General features: G+C 45.2%; 2 protein-coding genes across 2 annotated transcripts in view; one reads left to right on the top strand and one right to left on the bottom strand.

Moving 5' to 3' along the window:
• Positions 1–22,657, bottom strand: part of XRCC6 (X-ray repair cross complementing 6) — a 51,717-nt gene that overhangs the window by 25,376 nt on the left and 3,684 nt on the right. The window lies entirely within an intron of this gene.
• On the top strand, positions 112–21,745 carry DESI1 (desumoylating isopeptidase 1). The gene is made up of 6 exons (XM_079142901.1): positions 112–441; positions 12,669–12,690; positions 13,340–13,409; positions 16,053–16,162; positions 16,805–16,927; positions 19,284–21,745. The coding sequence occupies exons 1-6, from the start codon at positions 354–356 to the stop codon at positions 19,375–19,377; spliced, it is 507 nt and encodes a 168-aa protein (XP_078999027.1). The 5' UTR covers positions 112–353; the 3' UTR covers positions 19,378–21,745.

The raw sequence follows: 22,657 nt of genomic DNA, 5'->3' as shown, positions 1-22,657 counted from the left end.
ACCCCGCTTCCTAGCAAGTCCCTGCCTAAAGTTAATGCTACGCGAAAGCCCCGCCCCCTGGAAGCCCCGCCCCGCCGCCGTCAAGACGGTATGCACATGCGCGAAAGTGCGTCCCGCCCCCGCCCCCTCTTCCGCACAGATCATCCCAGTCCCCCCTCTGTCACCTCACAGTAGTCGTTGCCAGTAGCGGGTGTGGGGGCGCGAGCAGCGCAGGGCGGCCTCTCCCCCGCCCCTCAGGCCGGGCCCGGGCTCGGTCCCCCGGCTCCCTCCTCTCCCCACTCCCGTCGGGTACGGGAAGGTCCAAGCCGCTGCCGGGTGCCCGAGGGCCATCGTGGCCGCCGCCACGGGTCCCAATGGAGCCTCCGAATCTCTATCCGGTGAAGCTCTACGTGTACGACCTGTCCAAGGGCCTGGCCCGGCGGCTCAGCCCCATCATGCTGGGTGAGGGGGCCGGGGTCAGGTGGGAAGGAAGGCAGGAGCCGGGCAAGAGGACGCTGGCCGGCCAAGGGGGGGAGAGGTGGGCACTACTCGGGGAGACTCAGGGCCCAGAGGTTGGAAGGAAAGACCGAGTGGAGAGGAATGGGTCTGGGGTTTGGGCTCTAGAGCCCCGCTTTCCCATCTTCACGTTTGACTTAGGAAGAAAGGATAGGAGTCATGCCCTCCCCTGACCCGAGGGCTCAGAAGGAAACCCAGCTCTCCAGGGGCCCTTCGATTAGGGGGTGAGGTAAGCCAGCTGGATCCTGGCGGGTTCCGGTCTTGGAAACCTCTACACTCCTCTTTCCTTGGCGCGGTGTGGGAAGGTGAGGATGCCTTCCGCGTGGTGCCCCTCGTGGTGCAAGGGACACTGCGGAGGAGAGCCCTTGGAGAGCCTTCCCTCCGTGTCAAAAGTAAACTCCCTCTGCAGTCCCTGAGGTAGGCAGGAAGAGCAAGAGCTGCTCAGAAGGGCCCAACCATCTCCCCTAAGGTAGAGGTCAAGTCAGGTTAACAGGAGCCCGAACTTAAGGATTCACCAGGTTCAGCCTGACAATGCGGTCTTCTTTCAGAAGTTTCAAAATTAATTGCTTTTGCCCCACTGGTAAGAAAGCATTCTGGGGAAGGATTGGATGCTGTTGTATCAGTAATGCTTAGTAAGGAAAGTATTGCAGTTGTGCTCTTTTAAACTATTTTAATGCTGGGAGAGAAAGTCAGCCCTTGTTTCAGTGTAGATCAAACCTCATTTCGACCCAAATACCAAAAGTCTTGTGTCACATAGGAATTGCCAGGTTTGTAATTTCAGGTAATAATGGGCAGAAAAGGATTCCAAGAATTGAAAATTGAACAGTTTGGGCAACATCCATTTAAATGGCTTGTGTTTCCTGGCTTCTGTGGAGACATAGAAGAATGATTTAGTTTATCTCTGGGAGGCAAGGGGGCAGAGGTCAGGAAAGCATGACTACTTGCATCTTTTCAATGTCCTTGAGTTTCTAATGTGCCATAGTGAGTTGAACTTAATCCCTCAACTCTGGACCAGTGAGTGGTTTCTATATTTGGCTTCACAACAGAATCATCTTCAGTACTTGTTAAAAATACAGTTACCAGGCTGGGGATGTAGCTCAGTGGCAGAACACTTGGCATGTACAAGGCCCTGGGTTCAATCCCCACACTCCAAAAAACAAAAATAAAACACCTTCATTTCCAGCATACATTGTTAAGTGAGATAAGAAAAAAAAACAAGATTAAAACAGTTCTTTAAATGTGCAAGTGTGTGTTTAAAGCAAAGGATGTATATGTGCTTGCTTAGGAAAAAAATTATCTGGAAGTATCAGGAAAAATTAGTAATAGGGGTAGCTCATGGAAAGGGGAACTTGAAGGAAGAGGGGAGGACAGCCAGTGTTGTAAACCTTTTCTTACTGTTTGAATCATGTACTATATATGCATATTATCTATTTAAAATAAGAAAAGTTTTAAGTATATGGATTCTAAGGCCATTCTTCACAAAAGCTAAATCAGAATTTCCAGGAGTTTTGATCCATAAATCTGTATTTTTAATAAGCTTCTCAGATAATTTTTAGGTAGCCCAACCATTATTGAACAGAAGTTGTTAAAAGAAGTAAGGCAGGGCTAGGGATGTAGCTCAGTAGCAGAGTGCTTGACTAGTATGCTTGCAGCCCCACGTTCAGTCTCAGCCGCTGAAAAAAATCATAAGTCTAATCCAAAAGTAAAACTAACAAAGGTTTGAGGAAAGTGCTAGTCATTAATAGATTGTATCAATCAAGTTCTAACTAAACCCTTGGAATGAAGCCATTTGTTTCGTTTGCTCTAGTGAGGCAACACTTAGATACTGCCTAGATCCAAAAATAAAAAGCCTCTCCCTTTACGCTGTATGTTTTTGTTCTATCACTTTTTAGCTGAAAGGAACCTTAGGGATCATTGCTTCATTCATTCAGCAGATACATGAGTGCCTACTCTGTCCTATGTGTTAATTGAGGATGATAGAGTAAAGAAAGATGTTGTTTACCATCATGGAGTTAGTTTGTGTGGTAGACATTAAAAATAAGTATATATGCAAATAAAATAAGTGAAAATTGTGACATGTGTTGTTCAGGAAGCTAACTGGGTAATGAAATATAAAATAAGAGAGAAGTACTTTAAATAAGGGTATGGGGTAGGATGAGGAAGAAGTAGCCACTGGAGGTCAATCAGAGAGTCTGGGTAGAAGAGGGTGTAACCTGCCAAGGCCTCGAGGCAGGAAAGAGTCCAGAGTCCTCCTGGTACTGGAACTGAAAGCAGGCCTTTGTAGAGTACAGTGGGTGAAGGGGGAAGTGCCATAAGTAAAGGTGAAGTAATAGACCTGTCCCTCCCTGCTCCCACCCTTTTAAGTAGCCATGAAATCCTGGGAGGATTCAGCCAACCATGGCAACTTTACTACTTTGGCACATCCTGTTACAATAGTGTTTCTGAGGACATCACCTAACTCACATCACATCTAACTCTTCTCTCTCTCTCACTGCTCTTTTTCCTATGTTTCTTTTATGCCTTTTGCAAAAATAACAAAGAAAATAACAAAGAAAAACTAATAACTGTACTTTTTAGAGTTGGAAATTTACAGGAAGTGATCCTTGTTTACTGGTTTATCCCATTCAGATACCACTAACCTTAAAGTTGAGTATACCCCAGTTTTGTTAGCTCCCATATATTGATTTCCCATTCCTAAATATATTTGAAACTTTAAAAAATCAATTTCTTTCCTGATTTTTATAATGAATTATAGAAGTATATTAATAGCCAGCATTTATTGAGAATTTACAATGGACCAGACCGTTCATTTCTGAGTACTTTGCATGCATTAGGATCTTCACCATATCTTTGTGAGAAACCCTGTTATCACCTCCATTTTTCAGTTGAGGAACCTGGAACAAAGGGAGCTAAGAAATCTGCCCCAAGTCACACAGCTGGCATGTGGCAGAACTGGGTTGTGAACAGGTGCTCTGATTTCCAGAGCTCATGTCACTTTGCTCTACCACCTCTACTGTGTAATGTGTTCCCTTATGATTGGTAAAGTGGGTACCTTGATAAAAGTGTCTAAAGAGATACTTAGCCAAATGTTTCAAGTTCAAATGAGAAAAAAAAAATCTGGGTTCAATGTGTATGTGCCATTCATAATCTTCTAAATGTATGATCATCCTTCATAGCCTACCTTTTTGCAAATTAAATTCATGTGACCTTATCAGCAGGCCCTGTCATGCTTCAGTTATGTTAGTTCCCCATTATGTTAAACCTCCTCCAGTTCTCTTTAGCTTTTAGTCTCCTGTAGTTGCCTCCCATGACAGTATTCCTTTTCCACTATTCCTCACTCTCTGTGAAAATGGTCCCACAATGCTTTCCTATTGAGCAGACTGCCTGATTGCACCTTTTCCCCCAAATCACCATTTGCCTGATATAATTAGCTATTGTAATTGTACTTCACTTCTTCCTCTTAATAATTTTAGCTGCTCTTTAATTTTTATGACCACTTTTTGTGCTGGAATACATAGAGAGAAATGCAGAGGTTTGTTTTTTAATTGTGCTAAGAGATACTTTGTTATCTTATCTGAAGTCTTGTGCACCATACATCACATTTATTTTATGTTACAAGTTCATCTTAAAACTATTCCCAGGTTCAAAGACCTGGGGCCATAGAATATACGCATTTCTGGGCAGAAAGCAATTTAATAAATATTTCAGGCTTTATTCTATGCTCAGTTCGTTACTTAACTCCGCAGTACCAATAGTGATAGGAACTCTGTCCTCTGGGAGTTAATTTCTCTAAAAATAACGTATGTGCACATACAATTAGATAACAAAATAAAGTAGATTATGATTGATGCCAAAATGAGTGGTGCAGCTGTTTCAGATGTTTCAGTGAGAGTGTCAAGCCCCTGAAGTGCAGTGAATCTGTATCACAGTGATTGGAGCAGGTACCCAGTGAGGCTTTGTTGTTGTGGGAGAGAGATGCACGTGCTACACTGAGCCACATCCCCAGCCCAAGTAAACATTTGTGGGAATGAGTGAGGCTTGAAAATTAAGTACATACTTGGGAAGCTGAGACAGAAGGATCACAAGTTTGAGGCCAGACTTGGCAATTTAGCAAGACCCTGTCTCATAATTAACAAGGGCTGGGGATGTGGCTAAATGGTAAAGCTCCCTGGGTTCAATCCCCAGTGCTGGAAAAAAAAAAAAAAATTAAGTAGAATGTGTTGAAATCTGAGGGAGGTTTTTTTCATGGTTTAATGCCTTCTATTGTGCTTTGTTTTTGAATTTTATTGTTCTTTGTGTGAACTGTTTGATAGCCACTGAATGAATGAATTTAGTAATCCTGCAGTTTCTTTATGGCAAAATGGAAACAAATGTGGCTTACAGGGCCTGCTTGTTCCTGCTCCTGCTTATTCTCTAGCCTTATCTGTTACCACCTCCTGCTTAACACACTCCACACCAGCCTTCCTCAGCAGAGCTCTGCAAGGGAATTGGGCCCTAGAAGAAAACTGATGTGTGTTTCCTCAATTTTCCCATAAGTACCTTGGAGCACCAGGGCTTCACCCTTGTGGAGCCACAGCAGAGAAGGGCTGTCACCTACCTAACCGGACAGAAGGCCTGAGGGTCTCATTTTCACCTCTGGACTTTTCCTAGGCTGTTCCCAGGGATACTTGCTCTCCCGGTTTCTTGTCTGACTGACTTCTGCTCATCCTCTGCTTATCCTTGAGGTCTCAGCTACAGTGTTGCTTCCTCTCGGAACCTTCCCCTGACCACCCAGATCCTTGGTCACATGTCCCTGGTAACATCCTGTATATTCCTTTAGAAGCATTCATCATCCTGTTTTATAATTGCTTGTTTTCTGACTTTTTCCCACTGGACTGGAAGCTTCATGGGGACAGGAGCTCTTAGTTGTATCCCCAGAGTCTGGCACAGTGCTTGGCATTCAGCAAGCATCAACTGGTTGAACAGTGGGAATGCTGCAGGCCTACCTATCGCTACAAGGCAGGCAGCAATTAAGAGGCGACCCTCTCAGTACTGAGGAAAAAAAATCACAAGTTATTTTTATCCTAGGAAAGAATCCTGTGATGACAAAGAATGTCAATACCAGTGTATTAAGTAGTTTTAAACTTACCTTTTTGAAGATTAAAATATTCTATTAGTTTGTTTGGTAAAGGATTGAACCAAGGGATGCTTTACCACTGAGCTACATTCCCAGTTCTATTTTTTATTTTGAGACAGGGTCTTGTTAATTTGTGAAGGCTGGGCTTGAATTTGCAGTCCTGTTTCAGCCTCCCTGGTGTCTGGGATTACAGGCATGTACCATCAGCTACCTTGTCAGTTTTTTTAACATGTTGCATGTTGATTTCTTTTTCTTTTTTTTTTTTTTTTTTTGGTACCAGGAATTGACCCCAGGGGTGCTTAATCACTGAGCCACATCCCCAGCCCTTTTTCATATTTTACTTAGAGACAGGTTCTCGCTAAATTGCTTAGGGCCTTCATAATTTGCTGAGGCTGACTTTGAACTCACAATCCTCCTGCCTCAACCTCCCAAGCTGCTGGGATTACAGGCATGCACCACCATGCTTAGCTCACAATGATTTCTTGATAACCTTTCTGTGCCCAAAGGAGAGGCAAATCCTTCTGCTAATATAGTATTGGCTGCCGGGGGCTACTTCTATTATACAACTGTTTCCTTTTATCTTTTCCCACTTAGATTCAAGGTTTATCCAGAGAAGAATAAACTGATTTTAACCAGGCAAGATTCTGTCTCAAAATAAAAATGTAAGGGTTGGGGATGTAGCTGGGTGGTGGAGTACCACTGGTTCAATCCCTGGTGCCACAAAAAAAAAAAAAAAAAAAAAAAAAAAAAAGTTGACCTTTTTAAGTTAATAAATTTCTCACATTTCTGTTAAACTGCCAACTAAAAGCACTTTGTTGCCTGGGAGAGGAATCTATGAGGCCAGCTGGGTCTACATTTGGTTAGTGTCAGTGAGAGGTCCCTGCCCCTGGAGTCCCATCACTGTCACCCACTTTGCCCTTCTTAGTAGGCATTTCTTTAACAGCAGCACTATACCAGGTCTAGTCTATAACCAGCACATATGCCTGTGTGCACAGGCTCCATCCCTCTCAGTCAGTGATGTGGCTAAGTGTTCTCTCCTTGCCTTTTTTTTTTTTTTTTTTTTTAACATTTTTTTATTTGTACTTGGACACAATACCTTTATTTTTTAATTTATTTTTATGTGGTACTGAGGATCAAACCCAGTGTCTCACATATGCCAGGCAAGTGCTCTTCTATTGAGCCCCAACCCCTGTCCAGGGCTTTGATGTAGCCACATATATAATAAGCAGGAGGCTGACTAGCGTAGACCTCATTCCACATTCTCTTATTCCTGATGAAAAATGGGGCCAATGTCCGAGTCTTCCACTGGTTTTCCATGTTCATGCTTCATAGTCCTCAAAATGAGTGCATTGTCTGTGCCAACAGGCCTGGAGATGCAGCCATCTGACCACCTACTGTGCAGTATGCTAGTGGGAAATCATCTGCTTCTATGCTGTGCTAATAGCCATGGAACCTAGTTCAGGTCCCAAATGGCCTTGGGTTGTACTTAAGTCTGAAAATACCAACCCCTTCTCACCTACTCTAGTCTGACCAAAAAAAAGTTTAAGTCAATTCAGTTTCGTTTTCCAGTGCTTATCAGCCTGTGAAGGCCAAGGCCCTCATGGATCTCATTCTTTTCCTCCTAAGAGTAGACTGACATGCAGCAAGCCTTCTTCCTATGCTTCTCCAACAAGTTCATCTTCACGTCTTGCTTCGTCTCATTTTTATACTAGACAAACCATGCATCTTTACTCATCTCTTTGTAAAATGATGTAAATAAATCTTTGCCCTACTTACCACTTAAAATGTTGTGAGAATGAGGATAACTGTGAAGATCTTTAGATGAATTAATAAAAGAAAGAATGCATAAATGAGAGAATATTTTTTCTGTAGCTGCTATCACAATTCTATGAGTGGATGAAGGTTTTTTATTTTTGTGTTTTGCAGGGGGGATGGAGAGGTTTTTTTTTACTTTGAGTCAAGGTCTCACTGCTTTGCCCAGGCTGGCCTCAAACTCCAGGGCTCAAGTGATCTGCCTCAGCCTCCTGAGTAGCTGGGACTGCAAGTTATTCCACCATGTCCAGCAGAGTAGATGAGGTCTTAATTGTATCTTGATGCAGGCAAATAACAAGTGTGATGTCTAGCTTATAGGCAAATTTAGTAATCCATACGGAGAAAATAAAGGAGAATAAAGTAAGGTATGTGTTCTACTTTTGAGTTGTTTTTCAGGTATAAAAGAACTGACAAGATGATCTCTAAGACTTTGCCTCAAATTATTGTAGTAGGGCTCCATCTGAGATGATGCATCTGTCACTGAATGTGGGTACCTGAGGGGCAGTAGCAGAGCCAAGTGGAGTACAGTATACTAGTAATAACTAGCCAGGCAGCCAAGGTTAGGGGCAAGAACTCACTAGCACTGCACATCAACTAACAGCACTGACTAAACAGAATACAATAGGTCATCTCAGCAGATGTTCATGTAGCATCTGTGGTCCAGGTGATGGAGTTATGACGATGTATAAGGAACTGTCCTTGTCTTTAAGGCAATTGGAGTCCAACTTGGGAGAAAGACACAAATAGAACAGATATAAAACTTTCAAATTATAGTCGGGCATGGTGGTACATGTCTGTAAGCCCAGCAACTCAGGAGGCTGAAGCAGGAGGGATCATAAATTCGAGGCCAGCCTCAGCAACTTAGGCCCTAAGCAACTTAGCAAGACCCTGTCTCAAAACAAAATTTTAAAAAAGGAAATTTGCAAGACCCTGTCTCAAAATTAAAAAAAAAAAAAAAAAAAGACTGGGGATATGGCTCAATGGCGGAGCCCTCCCTGGGTTCAGTCCCTGGTACCAAAAATAAAAACAAAAACAAGACTGTGTTTGTGGAGAATGCCAGCAGATCTCAGCACAGAAAACCTGAAACATTTCCAAACCTCTTGTGGGTACCAATCCAAAGTCCCCTGGTTGCCTTCCTCCTTCCTCCTCAGGCTTTGCCTCATTCTTGCCTTGACATTCATCGTCTCTTTTAACCCTAGAAATGTTAGGAAGCAGACATTATGATTATACCTGTCCAGGGCTGAAGCTGTAACTCAGTGGTAGAGCGCTTGCCTGGCATGTGTGAAGCCCTGGGACTTCCCAGTGCATCCCTGGCACTGCAAAAAACTAAACAGCACTGTTGGATAGAACTTTCTGCAATGATGGAAATGTTCTAGACCTATACTAACCACTAGGCACGTGTGGCTCTTGAGTACTTGAAACATGGTGAGTACAACAGAGGTGTTCAATTTGTGCTTTTATTTAATTTTCATATTACTAGTCACGTGTGGTCAGTATCTACTCCATTAGACAGCTCAAACTAGAGTCCTCAACCTCTGCGAGGTCTTTTGTGATCCAGCCTCTGCTACCTGTCTTATCTCTGCTTCTCCTCTCCTCACACCCCAGTCTAGTCACCCTGGCTTCCTTCTAGTCCTTCAGATATACCTGGTCTGCCCAGCCTCTGCATGGCCTCTCCCCATTGCCCACTTGAGTCTTGGCTCAAATGTCATCTTTACAAAGAGGCCCACCCTGAACTCCCTATCTCCTTTGACCTGCTCTTGTTTTTTCCTGTACACTCACTGTTGCTAACATGTTATGACATTAATAATATTATTGTCCCTTTCCTCACTTGTTAAATGTCATGAAAGAGTTTTTTGTCTCCTTATTTTTGATGTATTTCTAGTACAAAGAATAGTGCCTGAGCATAGTAGTTATTCAATAAACTTTGGCGCACTGATTCCACTAATAGGAAGCACACCTGCCCTGCCTACCCAGAACCTATGTTCTCTCTCACTGCATTTTTTTTTCTTTCTTGGTGAATGTAGTGTTCTTCCCAAAGTGTTTGAGAGAAGCTTTATTTGAAAGAAACACAAGAGGAGATAAATCTCCCTTATCTGCCCAGTACCACTGAATCATACGTGTCTTAAAGGAAATAAACAAACCACAACTTAGACTATAGCTGTTTTATAAATGGCAGTCTGGAAGACTATATATCAGCTCTATTTAAAATACACTGTTAGTCTTCCCACTTTACATTATAGTAAACAGAAAGATGAGACTTGTTGTCTTCAAGTCAGGAAAAAGAGTGGTTCCAACTCCATGGATAGGAGAGCCCAGCAGTGGAGGGATGGATACCACTCCCCCTTGGTGTCCAGTCTGGTTCTGATCAACCTCTGGAATTTCAGCTCTGTTTGGATAAGGGCAGAGCTTGCCCCACATTCTCCTGGGGGCTACCACAGAAACCCCATGCCAGAATCCCTCCATCTGTTTGTGGTCTTGTGGGCCAGAGCAGCAGATCTCTTAGTAAAAAGAAAGCTGGCCTCAGAGTGGAAGACCAATAGAAAGAACAACTCCGGAACATTTCATTTTTCTTTGTTATTCCATTTAGTCTGTCAAGACTTTAACAGCCAAGCATGAAACATTTATACATAAAATTCCATAGTAAAATTCCATAGTAATTCCATAGCATTCCATAGTAATTCACTGAATGCTGAAATCATTAGAGCTTGGCCACCCATCATGAAGAACTTGTTTTTTTTCTCAATTGTGAAAGGAGTAGGATTTATTCAAGTGTGAAGAATAGAAACAAACAAAAAGACTAGAAACAACTCTTGCAGGGGCAAGAGGGAACCTATCAGGGATGGCCCAGGAGAACTTCTTTTATCTTTTGGAAGTCTTTTTTCCCAGTCATTAGAACTAATGATATCCTCTATTTTTCAGACCTCCATGTACCACCTACTGATTCTTCACATACATTATTATTGGTCACAACCCTGTATTAGAGAAACCAAGGCTTAGAAAGGTGGCCCAAGGTCCTCTACCCTTAGCATGTAGAAAAGCCAGTGTCTGAACCTATTGGGTTCCTTTAGCCCACCTCTGAAGACAATGCATGAGCCATCAGCAGGTCATCATGGAAGGGCTGTGGCTCCTTTTTTCTCATGCAGAGAAGAAAATTAGGTTAAAGTTATATCATTTAAAAGTTTTCTAGGGCTGGGGTTGTGGCTCAATGGTTGAGCACTTGCCTAGCATGTGTGAGGCATTGGGTTCAATTCTTAGCACCACATATAAATAAGTAAAATAAAGGTCCACCAACAACTTAAAAAAATATATACATATTTTTTTTAAATAAAAAAGCATGAGCATGGTGGTGCACACCTGTAATCCCAGCGACTCTGGAGGCTGAGTCAGGAAGATCAAGAGTTTAAAGCCAGCCTCAGCAATGGCAAGGTGCTAAGCAACTCAGTGAGACCCTGTCTCTAAATAAAATACAAAACAGGGCTGGTGATGTGGTCAAATGCTCCTATGTTCAATGCCCAGTATCCAAAAACAAATTTAAAAAAAATAAAACTTTTCCAGGGGCTGTGGGTGTCTCTCATTGGTAGAGCATCTGCTTAGCATGTGCAAGGCCCTGGGTTCCATCCCCAGCATTAGTCATTTGATCAAAATATCTTAAAGAGCTAGATATTTATTCGATATCTCATAATTTACCTAAGAAATGAAACGGTGTTAAACACACAAAAGAGAAGCTCAAGCCTGCCGCTTTCCTTCCACACAGTGCTAACTTTGATCTCTGGAGAGTCTCAGGGGCACACCGCAAAGGTGGTACTTAGCAATCAGTAAGCATCCATAAGAGCTGGTAGCCCCAGGTAAGTGGGTGACGTTTGCTCAAGGTCCCATGTCCTTTGCACCTTCCCCTCCCTCTGGCCACCGTGCACTGTCTCCCATGGATGTGACAGTGACCTCCTAACTCTAGTCTGCTCTTTCCATTCTTCTCTCCAATCCATCTTCTCAACTACAGCTACAGTTAATCTTTTAAAAGTGTGGGTGCCATCAAAATGCTCCATCCAGGCCACTCTGCCTTGCACAGCCCTGCTGGCCGCTCTTCCTCTTGTCATCACCACTGCGTCCTGCCCTTCAGGGCCTCCATCTTCACTACTGTACCTTTGCTTGTACTCTTCTCTCTGGCAGAAACGTCCAGCCCCGCCCCTGCTCGCTCATTGGTTGAACTGAAGCTCACAAAGGTAGTTTATCTTTATCTTTATTACACATAGCACCTAATTTTACCACTATTATAGAGCTTATAAACATTGTGTTTTAGTTCATTATTTACGTGTGCCTCTTTCCACTTGACTTTGAGCTCCTTAAAGGCAGGACAGTAATCTGTGTTTGTGTGTCTACATCTAATCTTCTGTCTTACTGAGGTATAGAATAAATGTGCATTGGGCTGGGAGCATAGCTCATTGGTAGAATACGTGCTTAGCGTATGTGAGGTCCTGGGTTCAATCCCCAGTACCAAACAAAAAAGAAGAAATGCACATTGACTATTAAAATGTATGCATTTGCCAAGTCTGGTTCCATTATTTTCTGAAGGATTTCATCTCAGCAAAGAAATACTACCAGCTTTTATGATTTTACTCTAGTCTTACTATAGCTGAGGCAAATTGAAAAAGCAAAGTTGAGCTGGGCACCCATCAACTCAGGAGACTGAGGCAGGAGTTTGAGGCCAGCCTGGGCAACTTGGTAAGACCCTGTCTCAAAATAAAAAAAACTAAAAGGGCTGGGGATGTAGCTCAGTGTCAAATGCTCCTGGGTTTAATCCACAGTACTGGAAGAAAGAGGATAAAAGGCACAGTTGACTTGACCCAAAAGGAAAGAAGAATGGGCATAAAATGGGGGTACACGTAAGTGTACTAGCAGAATTTTGTTTTCTCCTAGTACTGGGGATCCAACCCAGGGCCTCGCATGCTAGGCAAGCACTCATCACTGCGCTGCACCCCAGGCCCCCAGCCCTCCCCCCAGTGGGGCTTTTTTGTTTGTTTGTTTTAATCTTGCTTTCTGGTAAAGGATTCTGGTTACTTTCAACTTACTAACACAATGTACCCTACCATGACCTGAGGACTGCAGTGGAGGAGAGCTGAGTTCCTAGGAATTACTCCCAGGAGACTTAAATAGGTTCCTCTGGGTTTGAGTGCCCTTCTAAATTTACTCAGACTGAGGAGCCATTTAATCCAATCCCAAGTGGCTAAATCTCTCCTTTTCTCCACAGGGAAACAACTGGAAGGCATCTGGTGAGTTGGGTGGGGCTGCGCACATGGACTGCTTTGGGAAACCACCCTGTACTCTGCTCGCTTCAAGTCCCACCCATGACTTCCAGCTTGAAACCTAGCTCTCTGCGGCATGCATCTTCTAAAGCAGTGGTTCTCCACCGGGGAGTTTTTGCCCCTTCACCCTACCACTGGATGTTTGGCTGTGTTCAGAGACATTTTTGTCACAACTAGAGGAGGATGATTGAAAATATTTGGGAAAACATTGAATCTGTATTGAACATGTACAATATTTCTTATTCCCTAAGCAATAGAGTATAACAACTATTTTCATAGCATTTACATTGCATTGGGTATTAAAGGTAATCTTGAAATGACAAATTATACTTGAGGATGTGCACAGGTTCTATGCACAAATTACACTGTTTTCTATAAGGGACTTGAGCATGTGTGGATTTTGGTATCTGCAGGAGGGTGGGTGTTCTAGAACCATTCTCTGTGGATACAGAGGGACAACCATATTTATCTTACTCATACCATTATTTGGTTAGTTTAAAAGAGTAGTCACCACAGTCGCATCCTTGGGCAATAATTATTCTCATAGCAGTATGCTGCTTGCTTTTTCTTGGATAAGTTTCCCTTTTCTGGCTCACTGTGTCTCTCTGTGTGGCAGGCACACCTCCATAGTTGTGCACAAGGATGAGTTCTTCTTTGGCAGTGGCGGTATCTCCAGCTGTCCCCCGGTGAGTGCCTTCCCCCACACCCTGACCTCCAGTCTTGGGTTCCTCAGAGTACCGAGAATTTTGCTTTGACTGTACTTGACCTCTGGCCCAGTGTATAGAGAGGCCTGTGGTATAGTTCCTCATAAAGACCTTAAGACTTGTTCAGGGTCTTGGGATGTAGCTCACTGGTAGAGCTCTTGCCTAGCATATGCAAGGCCCTGGGTTTGATCTCCAGCACCACCAAAAAAAGAAAAGAAAAAGAAAGGAAGAAAAGAAAAGAAAAGGAAAAAAAATGTATTCAAGAAAACCTTGCCCTTCTCTGCTCCCATTGCACCTGTGGGTCCTCCCTGTCACACTACACATGTTATAGTGGCAGGAGCTGCTTCTGCATCTCCACAGGGAACTGTGTAAGCTCCTCATGAGCCGAGACTCGGTTTTACCCTTACATCCCATTGTAGACAAAACCTGGCTCGCAGTGGGAGCCCCATCCATGTTGAGCTGAACAGAGAGGTAAAGAGACTTGCTTAAAGTTACACAGCCAGTAAGCAGCAGAAGTCCTCGAACTCAGGTCTCACTGATTCAAATCCCAAACCCTTTTCCAGAACATTCTTTCAAAAAGATATCTGAGGTCGTTACAGGAGATGCTCAAGCAAAGGCCAAACCACCCATTCATTCTTATTCTCATAAGTGGAAAGCCATTCTTGATTTCTTCTCTCCTCATTTCTCAGAGCTTTCACCTTAGTCCAGGCCATCCTCATGTCTAACCTGTACCTTGGCAATAGCTCCTGAGCTTCTTGCATCTGCTGTCTCTCTCTCACTATCCTCCACATGGGAGGCAAAGCGATCTTTTCAAAGTGAGCATCAAATCCTGATACTCTCTTGCATGAACCAGAATTCTCCCACTTGCTTTTGGAGTAAAACTCAGAAAGCTCAGCATGGCCTCCAAGGCCCCCTCTGCTCTGGCCTGTCTCCCTCTCTGGCCAGCCTCTTTCAGGTTGCCCTCTCCCCAGCTCTGCCCACTTCTCATTCCTTAGGCACCCATTGGACATTTAAACTTGTACTCCAACCTTCACCTACATGTGACTCTTCATCCTTTAGATCTGAGCTCAGTGTCCCTTTTTCAGGCAATTCTTGCTTGACCCTTCAGAAGGGAAAGGTCCCATCATATGTCCTAATGACATTCTGTACTTTCCAAACATGACCTATTTTGTACCTTATAAGTATACACTGGTTTATGGGATATTTTTATCTTCCTTCCCTGCTGGACCATAAGTTCCATGAGGGCAAGAATCTCATATCCCCAGTGCCTGTCTTAAGCACAGCACATGGAAAGTTCTCCACATGTGTTTGTCACATGAGCAGATCACTGCAAGTCATGATGACCTCCTAGTTTCTTGCCACTCTGAGATAATTATCCTCTGACTCCCTGTCCTACTCACCATGCCTTCCTCAGTGCCTATAACAATGCCTACTATGTAGGAGGTTCTCAGTGGCTATGACTCATGACCTTATCAGGCAGCCCTGCTCTGGGTTCTCCCTTCCCAGATCTGTTCTCATCTGTTCCTGTTACTTCACCAGGGACTGGTGTCCCTGCTGGGCATCGATCTCTCCCTCAGCATCCTGTGGCATTGACTGGGGTTTTCTGTAGGTGTCTCAGGTCAGCAGCTCCTCTGTCAGCAGCTCCTCTGTCCAATCCATCAGTGTATTAGCCTCAGAGTTCAAAACTGAACAAAATTGTGGAGATATTTGCTAACCTGCCAGATCTCTCACGGTCCTTCACATTTTCCCATTGTTACAAAGATGTGTCACAAGAAGAACTGGTCATGTACTTTTCTGAAATGTAAGGCATGGAGAGCTGGCCTATCAAGTGTGAGCCATTTCTAGTGTTCTGTTCTGTCCTCATGATCAGGCATGTTGGGGATGAAAGGAGACTGCAAATTCTGGGTTTCTCTCTTTTTATCAACTGGATGAGTAGATTGCATAAGGAGTCAGACCTGCAAGAGGATCAGCTCCCGGTCCCTACCAGCAGCAGGAAGCCCAACGTCTTAGCTGTGCTGCCAGCACATGACAGCTGACGGTCCAATAGGAAGCTCTAAGCCACTGTAATTTTGATACAAACAGGAAATAATCCTCTTCAGCTACCCAGAGTGCTCTGAAAGTTAAATAAGAAGTTGGAACAGAGCATTTGTGGTTTTCTATAGGGGACCACATTAAAAAAAATTTAGGTGGGGCATGGTGGTGCACACCTATAATCCCAGTGATTTGGGAGGCTGAGGCAGAAAGATCACAAGTTTGATGCCAGCATAAGCTACTTAGCAAGACTCTGTCTCAAAATAAAAAATAATAAGATCAGAGATGTAGTTCAGTAGTGGAGCATCTCTCGGTTTAGTGCCCAGTACTGAAAAAAGTAAAAATTAAGAAATGACCAGGGATATAGCTCAGTGGCAGACAGGAAATGCATGGTCCTGGATTCACTCCCCAATACCAGGAAGGGGGAAAAAGGTAGTGGAAGACTGGACTGGGTATGTAGCATGTAGCTCAGAGGCAGGACACTTGCCTAGCATGGCTGAGACCCTGGATTTGTTCCCCAGCACTGTAAAAAACAAACAAAAGAAACAAAGATAGGGACTTAATGACTTTTTTTTTTTGGCTTGGCTGTTTTAGGGAGGAACATTGCTTGGGCCCCCAGACTCTGTGGTTGATGTGGGGAGCACAGAAGTTACAGAAGAAATCTTTCTGGAGTACCTGTCCTCCCTGGGGGAGTCTCTGTTCCGGTGAGTGAAAACGGGATGGAAGCCGTGTCTGTTTCCCTGACTAGATTATCAGCCCGTGGAGGGCAGCCACTGTGTCCTGACCCTGGAGCACTTGGCACAAAGCCTGGTTCAGTGTTTACTATGTGAATACGAAGAGGAGGCAGTGGTTACTGTGCCACAAAAAGGCCCAGAGTTGTTGGCAACAGATACTGTATCCCAGCACACTTTCTGCTGAAACTTTTAGAGGAAAGAGGGGCTGTTTATTCCTGCTGATTAAAAATCAGTAAATGCTGTTCTCAGCCTCTACTGACCTAGTGCTTTGTCCTGAACATCAAAAGCAGGGTTTGTAGCAGGGTTGGGATGAAATGCAAACTGAAGCAGATTTTCTCTTAAGAAGCTTTAGTCAATTTTAGTAAGGGTTACACCCAAACTCGAGAGCTCTGCTCTTGTGAATGTTGGTTCTGAAGCTGGAGCCATGTTTGTCAATTCACCCTTCTCTCATAACTTGGTTGTTAAGGTCCAGTGGCACAGTCCTTGGCATGAGGGACCCTCTCAGTCCTCACCCTCGGCTGTGCTCTCCTCTTCACTTCCTGGCTTGAGTAATTTCACATCGATGCTTACTGGCTTTCTCATCTGTTTCCACATCTTTCTCACAATGTGCAGAGGTGAAGCCTATAACCTCTTTGAACACAACTGTAACACCTTCAGCAACGAAGTGGCACAGTTCCTGACTGGGCGGAAGATCCCTTCTTACATCACTGACCTGCCCTCTGAAGTTCTCTCCACGTAAGTTGACCTCTGTCTCTGACCTTCCTTGGCCAAACTTGAAAATCCCTACTCAGTGCCCCTCCCCTGTCCACACTCAGTGTCCTCCCCTGCTGGCAGCAGAATCCTTCCAACCAGACAGACCTGTCCTGATGGTAGGTTCTACCACCAAAAGCCACCATTCTCCCCACCTACTGATGTGCACCCGTGTCATGTCCACCCTGCTTGAAGTTAGGCCATTAGCCTGAGTATAACTGCATGATTTAGAAACCCACTTCAAGATTTGGACAAAATCCTGGCACCTGTCTTTCCCATCATGTGCAAGCATGCCCTCCCCTGCAGTGCCAACTTAAGTACAGTGTTGAGTAGATGGCAGAGAAGAAGGGCAGGGTGGCTTATTTCACAACTGTTGTTGCTTCTACTGCACCCTGACCACTTTGACTCCCTCAAAACCAGGTCTGGGCTGGGGATACAGGACGGAAATAGAGCACTTTCCTTGCAAGCACACAGGCTTGGGTTCAATCCCCAGCACTGCAAAAACAAAAAGACCAAGTTCTGCTTGCCCACGAACCTTACAGTGCACAGTCAGTCCTCAGTAGTTTTTTGTTTTATTCAGCACTGGAGATTGTCCTCAGAGGCACTCTGCCACCGAGCCACATCCCCAGCCCTTTTCATTTTTATTTTGAGATAGGGTCTCACTGAGTGTGCCAGGCTGGCCTCAAATTTTGTAACCTTCATGCCTGAGCCTCCTGAATTGCTGGGATTACAGGTGTGTGCCACCACACCTAGCTTTAGTAGTTGTTTTCTTCAAGGACACTTTGTAGCTCCTCTGCCTTGATATTACCTCAGCCCTGAAAGGCCTGTAGGCCACCATCCAGGTGGTGTCATCCCCTGAGAGGGCACACACCTCCAAAGCCATCTTACCCTCTCCCTCCCTTTGCTATTGATTGGTCGTGCAGCCCCTGCCTGCTCCAGGACCATGTCTATTTACAGCCTCCTCAGTTTTTCCTGAACTAGGGTCATGCCCAACAGGATGTTTAGCTGGCAGGTTTAGCCAGCTCCACAAGGTGAGCTGTTTTTCACACCTGGGTAGAAACTTCTCAGGAAACACTTGCATAGGAAACAAAGCTGCTGAAGAGCCCCAGCCTCCCAGCCTTGGCCCTGACCTCCTGTTCCTTGGTAGGTATGTGCTGTCCCACAGCCCTGCTGATGGATCTAGGTTATGGGGCCATGAGCAAACTTAAATAGCTGGAGTGTTCTTGCTGTTATTATTTGATGGGTGGAGTTCCTGGACGTGTCTCAATTAGAGTTGATGTTTCTAGGTTTCATCTGTTTACACTTTGGAGTACTTACTCCCTTGAACTTGGAGGTGATTTTCAAAACCGCAGCACCACTGGAAAAAAGCCAGTGCTGGAGGTGTGATGTTGACCACCTTGTTTAAGGGTGCAGTAACCATGAAAACCTCAAACCCCAGTATTTGCAGTGATTTTTCCAGCTAAGTTACTATGAGAACAAGCCTGGTGCCCTTTAGAAAATGACATCGATGTCTCCTGGCAACCTGGCTTTGGTCTTTTTTCTGAATATTCCCTGGAAGACCTCAGTGCCTAGAACAATCTAGTTGTGTGCCATTCCCACTCCTGACTTTATCTTCTTCATATTCTTTTGTTTGTTTGTTTCTTTTTAGTTATACATAATTCATCTTTTTCTTTTGCCTCAGCTTCCTTGGTTCAACTTAATTTTTATTTTCTTCACAAAATTAAAGATACAAGTACTTCAAGTTCAGAAAAGCTCTAGATCGGTGCTGGGGTTGTGGCTCAGGGGTAGAGCACTTCCTAGTGCATGTGAAGCAGTGGGTTCAACCCTCAGCACCACATAAAAATAAATAAATAAACTAAAGGCTTTGTGTCCATCTACAAATAAAAAAAAAAAAAAGAAAAGCTGTAGTTCCCTATGGGTAAGCAGCCTGTTCAAACCATAGCTCACCAGATCTTAGAGCCATGGACAGCAAAATGGTAGTGCCCACCAAGGAGGGACACCCACCAGTAACAGTACAGAGCAGGCTACTTGAGAGATTCCCCTGTATTAGTCAACTTTCCATGACTGCAACAAATACCTGAGATAACTTATATTGAGCAAAAGTTTATTTTGGCTTAGTTTCAGTCCAGGGTCACTTTGCCCCATTGCCTTTGGGCCTGCAGTGAGGCCTCATGGCGAGAAGCAAAACTGCTCACCTCATGGTAGCCAAGAAGCCTAGAGAGGAAGGGGGGAGGCTGTGGCCCCCCTGTATCCAACCCACAGCCCCGCTCTTGCCTCCACTCCCTGTCCGCGGGCAGACCACACCCAGAGCCCACCCAGCTCATGTCTGTTTTCCCTGCAGGCCCTTCGGACAGGCTCTCCGGCCCCTCCTGGACTCCATCCAGATCCAGCCTCCTGGAGGGAACGCTGTGGGCAGACCCAATGGCCAGAGCTAACAGGACTGCACAGGACCGCCCGCCTCTACAGGGCTTTTCCTTTTTAAACAAAACAAACCCTACCAGATTTCTATTTTATAATTTTACATCAGAGCTAACAACCAGGGGACGGCTTTTTAAAATCCCAGGGAAGGAGATCGGCAGGCCGCATGTAGGACAATGCTGCTAAGAAACAGAACAAAATGCCACCCCTTCTAATAGTATTACACTAATTTATTAAGGCTGTCTTGTCTGTGAGTTCACTTTTGACGCTGTTTCCTAAGCGTCCTCCACACTGGAGAAAGGGAGGGGTTTCTTTAAGCAGAAAGCAAGAGGCACAGTTTGGAGGAACCCCAACCTAGAACCTCCTTCCAGAGAATACCACACTCCACCCAGGTTGCCACACCTGTGGGACCCAGGTGAGTCTTACACCATCGTGACCAGAAGCAGTTACTCTCTAGTGTTAAATGCACAAGATTTGGTACACATGGGACCAGTTGCAGGATGACTAACCCAGCCTGAGTGAACTCTTCAGCCCCAGCTCCCTCACTTTCCCTCCCTTGTCCAGCCCATGGGGCCAGGGCTGGAGCAGCCAGAGCCTCAGGATCAAAGGAGAGTGACGCAAGAAAACAGGATAAAGCCATTCCCCCTTCCACCTAGACTGATCGCAGTCCTCTGCCGGCCTGCCTTGCTGCCTCCCACAAGGCTGTCTCCCTCAGCATACTGACTGGTCATAGCTGAAGGTCTGGGCTTGCACGTCAGAGACCCTGGCCTTCCATCGGCAAGCAGTGATGAAGGTAATTTGCAGTCACTTAGAACCACCCACCAAGACCAATATGCAGTATTCAGCTAAGCCGAGGGGTCGTGATTCCCTGCTCTAGGAAAATACCCCTGATGTAGAAAGAATAATGATGCAGAATCAAGGTGGCAAGAAAATTTAGAATTGTTTCCAATAGGAACTTTTACAGCATCCTAAACATGTTTTGAAGGCACATGTCATTTCCATTGTCATTTCAACTTTAAAGAGGCATGGCTGGGGTGTGAGTGGGCATTTTCCTAATGACTTGCTGCTAGAAATTCATGGGCAGGGAACAGTCTGGAAGTCCTGGATCTGGAGAGGCTTTCAGACTCCCTTTCTTTACTAAACCTCCTAGTCAGTGTTGAGGAGGAAGTGAGGAGAAAGAACTCAGAGCTGCCAGGTGCCTGAGTCTTGGCTCTGCATTCTTGGGTCCCTGCCACTTCTAAAACTTGAGTTCAGTTGCTCCTTCTGGAGCAGAGGGCCTTTCCTCCCTGAAAAGCTGCTGCTCATCCCTGGACCCATCCCCGCCGTCTCTGCCATTAGCCATAGCAGTTGGCATCATCAGGGTCTCAGCTAGAGGGAAAGATGTCATTCTGCCTTAGTATTTGCCTGTGACCTGACCAGGGCCATGTCCACTGGGATGTCTAGTGACATTTGGAGGCCAAATGAATGAGCAGTTTCATTCTCCTTGAGACCCACTGGATTGCTGGTGGGCATGGCAGTGATAAATTAGAGTGGAAACCAACAGGAATGGTTTAATACTGATTAATTTATAGGATCTGCCCAGGAAGAACGGGTGTCTGAAGCTGGGTTTCTTCTGGGCAGGGTTGGTCTCAGCCATTACCCTGCCTCCTATAAGCTTGCCCTTCCAGCCTGCTCGGCCCTGCACTCCCTCTTCCCAGCTCCTGCTCCAGAACTCTCTGCCCAGAGTGCTCCCCTCTGTCTGGAGGGCAGTGGGCTGTTTTCTCCCATGTCCAGGCTCAGCTGGTTTTGCTCCTCCCAGCAAGTCACCCTCAGACACAGAACTATTTTGAGTTCTTTTGAGTGGCTCCCCTGAGAGAATATGAGACATTTGAGTCCTTAAAAAAAAAAAAAAAAAAAAAAACTTTCATGTCCAGCAGCCATTTGTGCCAATGCCTGTGCCCTGGGGTCGGTGGGGAGATGGAGGGATGAGCAGTCTCCCCTGTTCTGCAGGAGGCAGACTCGCCATCCCTCTCTGGAGGCCCCACTGTCACTCACTGTGGAAGCCCAGTCCCGGGCTGGGACCCCAGCATCATCCTCTCCTTCTCTGTCTGTCCCAGAACCTCAGGGCATACTTGTGACCAGCTAACTCCACGTGGGCATGTACAGGCAAACCGTGGGAAATGAGTCATGTATCTGTGTCACACAGTGGACACCTCTGTAGAGGTGCATTGGTTTAAAGGGACAGAGAAGGAAGAGGGATGAGACCATCCCCCTCTCCCAGAAATAAAGCTTGTACCTTCAAGATTCCTTTATGCCCTTGAAGTCAAACTAATAAGTGTCTAGTATGGAGGTGTTTGCTGGTTGTCATTGGTGTTTTTTCTAATGCAATAAACATTTCTGCCTGCTGCTTTGTGTGGTGCTTGGATCCCATCTGGGTGTGTGTCCAACCTGAAGCAATCCCAGGCATTTCTCTCTGTTTTTCTCTGAGCTTAATCTTGCTGAGTCTGGAACCTCTGCCTTTGCTTGGCTGTAAACCTTGTGGATAAGCAATGATAGCAAGGAAGGAAGTATGGCTTTCATTCTTGATTGATGGAAGATGGGTAGTTGGGTGTGGCAATGCACACCTATAATCCCAGTGACTCAGGAGGCTGAGGGTGGAGGATTGCAAGTTTGAGGACAGCCTCAGTAACTTAGCAAGACCCTGTCTCAAAATTTTAAAAACGGCTGGGGATATAGCTCAATGGTAAAGCACCCTTGAGTTCAGTCTCCAATACCCACCCCCCACACCAATGAGAAAGCTAAAAGTCTCAGAAGGAATTCTTGTTCCAGGTCACCTTGCAGCTAGTGGTTTCAAATTCTAAGATCTTCCCCAGGAAAACCTTGGCAATCAGGAGGTGTATGACCTCAGTCGCCAAAAATGTTCACTTCTCTCATCTTGGCTAAAGCTTGGGTCTCTGGCCGCAGCGTCCTCTCCCCACCTTGCTGCAGTGACCTCACTGAAAAAGCGTGGACTATGGTGGCTCTCAGAGTGAAGCCAGTTGGCCAACTTCATGTGAGCCCTTTCCATGGCCTGACCTGTGCTTTCACCCATGCAGGCTTGAGGTGTGGGGACTGGTCCTGTTTGACAGGGCACAGAACCAAAGTCGTCCCTCTGCCCAGTGGCTGAACCTGCCCTTTAATCCAGGCCTTGTTCTCAGCAGCCACTGCTGCAGCCTCTCCACCGAGGCACTGTGTTTTCCCAGGGTGCTAGCTTACGCATAAAACAAGGTTCCGGCTCTTTCCAGAGGGTACAGAGTACCAATGGCTTTACTGACACCT

The sequence above is a fragment of the Sciurus vulgaris genome, assembly GCF_902686455.1.
Source record: "Sciurus vulgaris genome assembly, chromosome: 5".
Lineage (NCBI taxonomy): Eukaryota > Metazoa > Chordata > Mammalia > Rodentia > Sciuridae > Sciurus > Sciurus vulgaris.
Note: the sequence above shows the minus strand (reverse complement) of the source record. Positions and strands in the feature narration are given on the sequence as shown.